The following is a 4787-nucleotide window of genomic DNA, read 5'->3' as shown; positions in this document are numbered from 1 at the left end:
TGAAAACCACATTGGACTTCACAGAGACAGACCATGGAGAAGAGAAACAGCTTCAGTGCTACAATCAGAAAGGCTTAGGGTGTCGCATTGAGGATTGCTGGAGTAAGAAGGAAAAGAGGATGAAAATGGTGCACTGGGCCTCATTTCTGGTAAGGAGACTGAAACTTTCCATATTTATTTGGAAATGTGAATTCTCTGTGCTTAGAAGACTGCAAATTTTCTGCAACAGCCAGTCTTTTCCAACTCTGAATCCATTTCTTTTTTATTGTCTTTATAGAATGTAAACTTTGTCTACAAGTAGAGAAAGACCTGAGGAAATGGCTGTATCTTGAATGTGTTATATTCCGGAGAACCTGAGGCATAACCAGATTTGACATTTCATCTTATACCTTTCTCCAAACATCAGTTTTTCACACTTTTCTATTGTTTGTAGATAGCTGTTAGATTTCCTACATCCAGGAATTTATCTATTATAAATTTATTTTAACTTCTAAAATGCAGAATTTATTGTCTATTTGAAGGAGTACAATGACTCTGTAGGATAAGTATTGGACTGTGAACAAGGTTGGTGGGTCTGACTCTCTATTTTGGCCCTCTCAAGCTGTGCCTTGTTAGCTCTCATTCTCTGCTATCTGTCTCACTGGCCTCTCAAACACCTTGGAAGGTCACTATACCGTAGGGCATCCAAGCTTTGTGTTGTTTCAGCCCATTATTTTTGTTCTTCCCATAGATGCTCTGACTGACCATTTTACATTTTTCTTCTGTCAGCTCAAATAATCCAATTTCAGATAAGCCTTTCCTCTCATCCTAAACTCAGAGTAAATTATATTTGAATGGTAATTCTATCTGAAATGATATTTGTGTTTTTGAATTAATTACTATTTTGTATACAAGCATGGTAGTGGTGTGCTGTGGAGTTGGTTCCAACTCATAGCTACCCTGTACAGGGTTTCTGAAGCTGTAAATCTTTACAGGACCAGAAAGCCTCATCTTTCTCCCGTGGAACAGCTGGTAGTTTCCATCTGATGACATTGAGATTAACAGCCAGATTAGATATTACTATTTTATTCTTTGATGGAAATCATAAACTTTTTCTTTTAAATCTTAAAATTGACTTTTGATTTTCTTTAGTATGATTTATGATATAGAATTTAAAAAATTTTTTTTAATCTAGCTTATCCCTCTTCTTGTTTATAATTAACTCCACTGATTTTAAATCTACTCATCCTCAGACAACAATAAATACGCTTGAGCACACACTTGCACATGATTTGCATTTGATTTTAATGATTATGTGCTTTTTTTCTTCCTCTTTATATTACTTCACATGCTTTCCTATTCTTGCATGCTTTCATTTGTCAAGTGACTCCTGAAAGGGTTGCCTAAGAAATCTTCATTAATTTGAAGTGCTACATGGAGGTCAGAAGAGTTAACAGATGTATTGTGTTTTCATTGATCATAATTTCATGCTTCCACTCCATTTAAAGGAAGCTTCGATTAATTATACACAAGTAAGATATATTTAATTTAATGATAGCCCATATTTCACAATATTAAGTCTAGCTGTATGCCACACTAGAAATAGTGCATGTATCATTTCATTTAATTCATCTTCAAAATCATGATGTAGGATATATTTACCACTCCCATGGGAGATGTGAGGTATCTATAGCTAAGAAAGAGTAACTTACATTCTTAATGTCACACAGGTAGTAAGTAGGTAGACTTAAATTTTTATTCAAGTCACTATCATTCTAACACTCATCACTGAAATCACAGCTTTATAATGTAGTTTGGAGAACTATGCTGTTGTTACATGTTGTGGAGTTGATTCCGACCCATAGCGACCCTGTACAAGGTTTCCAACGCTGCAAATCTTTACGGGAGCAGAAAGCCTCATCTTCATCCCACAAAGTGACTGTTAGTTTCGAACTGCTAACCTTAAGGTTTGCATCCCGATTCGTAACCACTACACTACCAGAGCTCCTTTTGGAGAACTATAAACCCAATAAAATTGTCATAAATGGATGATATTAATAATACAAATGCTCTTTTGGGTGTTAATTGCTGTACAGTCAATCCTAAATCATAGTGACCCTCTATAGGTTTTCTGAGGAGCAGCTGGAGGTTTCGAACTGAGGACCTTGTATATCCCATCCAGTGTTTATCCTATATTTACACACCATGAGTCTTATTAATAATTATTGTTGGTGTTAAGTGACATTGAGTCAGTCCTAACCCATAACGACCCTGTGTATAGGACTTCTACGGGACAGCTAGTGAGTTTGAACTGCTGATCATGTGCTTCATAGCCCAGTGCTAATACTACAGTGCTCACCATTCATTAAAATTCTACTGTTCACTAAGGCATTCCTAAATCTCACAACTAAAATAAAACTAATGTTTGGATTTTTAAAAAAGCAAAAAATATAAGGCACAAAGTATTACCGGTAACATCCATGGAACTTGTCAATCCGCATTCAAGACATGAAATTTCAACTCAGATGACCTTTAGTCATTAACACAGTGGGACTATATTGAAATTCTGATCTGGCACTGTAGAATAAGCAGTGGAATACCAATCCGAAGGTCAGTGGTTCAAACCCAAGAGCTGTTCCTCTGAAATGCTATATAGTGGCATAATGATTCACAACCAATTTGACAGCAATAAAGAACAACAAACCAGAATGAGGAGCTATTGATATTATCAGACAAAGAACATACTTTGGAGTTACTGTGACGTGTTGGCAATTACTCTGGTAGAGTCATATCAAAGAGGAAATTGGTTGACCTGCATAGATTCAAATAGTAGAAATACAACAAGTGAATTGAAGCTAAAAAGAGATATTTTTGCTAAAAAAGAGTCTGAATAATCATGAACACAAAATGTAAATGGAACACCTGTAAATGAGAGAATTATTATCATTGGAAGGACTCAGTGAAGAAATACAGATGGTGTTGTAAGGTGAGGACTAGGTGAGATTATCAGTTGGCTGTTCCTTCAGTGTTGCTTTTACCTTCTTCCCCAGCCTACAACTAGCTTTATGGAATCAGCAAACCAAACAAAAGTTTCAGAATTCCTCCTGCTGGGCCTCTCAGATGAACCTGGACTTCAGCCTCTCCTCTTTGGACTCTTCCTTTTCATGTACTTGGTCACTGTGCTTGGGAACCTACTCATCATCCTGGCCATCATCTCTGACTCCCACCTCCACACGCCCATGTATTTCTTCCTGGCCAATCTGTCGTTTGATGATATCTTTTCAGTCACCACAACAGTTCCAAAGATGCTGGTGAACATCCAGGCACAGAGAAAAGACATTTCTTATATAGAATGCCTTACTCAGGTGTATTTCTACATGATTTTTGGTGGATTAGACAATTTTCTTCTGACTGTAATGGCCTATGACAGGTTTGTGGCCATCTGCTACCCCCTGCACTACACAGTCATCATGAACGCCCGGCTCTGTGGTTTACTGGTTCTAATATCTTGGTTCATTATTTTCTGCATCGCCCTGATTCACATTCTACTGATGATGAAGTTGAACTTCTGTATAGGCACGGAAATTCCACATTTCTTCTGTGAACTGACTCAGATGATCAAGGTGGCCTGTTCTGATACCCTCATCATTAACATTGTCATGTATGTGACAACAGCATTGCTGGGTGTGTTTCCCCTCACTGGGATCTTATTCTCTTACTTAAAGATTGTCTCCTCCTTAATGAGAATGTCTTCTGCTGGGGGCAAGTGTAAGGCATTTTCCACCTGTGGGTCTCACCTCTCTGTGGTGTGCTTGTTCTATGGGACAAGCTTAGGGGTCTACCTCAGCTCTTCTGTGACATATTATTCACAGAGAATCTCCATTGCCTCAGTGATGTACACTGTGGTCACACCCATGTTGAACCCCTTCATCTACAGCCTAAGGAACAAGGAAATGAAGGGAGCCCTGGGTAGACTCTTCAGAAGAGCAGTATCTTGCCCATGATGGTCCCTGGTCTCAGGGCTAAACACACCCATGGTCTCCAAAACCAAGTAGCACAAATTGTATGTCCTGATCCTTTTATCTATCCCTAAACATATATATCATTTCTTTCGTTCCTAAGACGTAAATAGTTTTGCTTTCTACTAGTTAGTATTTCTTCAACTATTCTCAACTATGTTTTCAGTAATCCTCATTGACTAGTTTTCCTATGTGCTCTCCATAAAGTTATCTTTTCAATCAGATTTCTTACTGCCACTCCTGAAAAGTCCAGCCTTAGATTTGTAGTATTATCATGTCAAATACTGACATATTTCTCATAAAGCTTATTCTCACAAACATTGATGTTTCCCTCTTTAATTTAGTTATATGTGTGTTTTTCCCTGTAGAAAATAAAATTAAAAGAATGCCATAACCATAACCTAGTGCTTGCCAGTTCTGGACTATGCTCATCACTGTAAATGACACCATCAAATAGGCTTTTTCTGTTAAATTTGTATTGTGAATCATTTGAAGATTTACAGATCAACTCATCAGTTCTACATTTGACAATTCACACACATATTGTATCATCTCATTAATTGCAGTCTCCTCCTTATAACATTATTTATACCCTATATTTCCTGTGTTTCTTGTTTCTATTCCTCCTTCTTTACCATTCCAAATAAACTTTGTCCTTGGGTAAATGGTGCCTTTTTATTTCAAATGATTCCATATTCGAATGTGTGCATACCTCAGTAGTGTTCTTGTTGTTTATGAATCCAGTGCTGAGGATTTTATCTTACTTTACATTGAGATGTTATCCATACC

At 37.4% G+C, this 4787-nt stretch overlaps 1 protein-coding gene across 1 annotated transcript; it reads left to right on the top strand.

Moving 5' to 3' along the window:
• The first annotated feature begins 3044 nt into the window (after positions 1-3044).
• LOC102826741 (olfactory receptor 7D4-like) lies at positions 3045-3983 on the top strand. Its single transcript, XM_006877407.1, has one exon. It carries the CDS (start codon positions 3045-3047, stop codon positions 3981-3983), a length of 939 nt encoding a protein of 312 aa, XP_006877469.1.
• Positions 3984-4787: the final 804 nt, after the last annotated feature.

This window comes from Chrysochloris asiatica, unplaced genomic scaffold (assembly GCF_000296735.1).
Source record: "Chrysochloris asiatica unplaced genomic scaffold, ChrAsi1.0 scaffold00493, whole genome shotgun sequence".
In the NCBI taxonomy this organism is placed as follows: Eukaryota; Metazoa; Chordata; class Mammalia; order Afrosoricida; family Chrysochloridae; genus Chrysochloris; species Chrysochloris asiatica.
The sequence above is the reverse complement of the archived record's forward strand: the minus strand, read 5'-3'. Positions and strand labels throughout refer to the sequence as shown.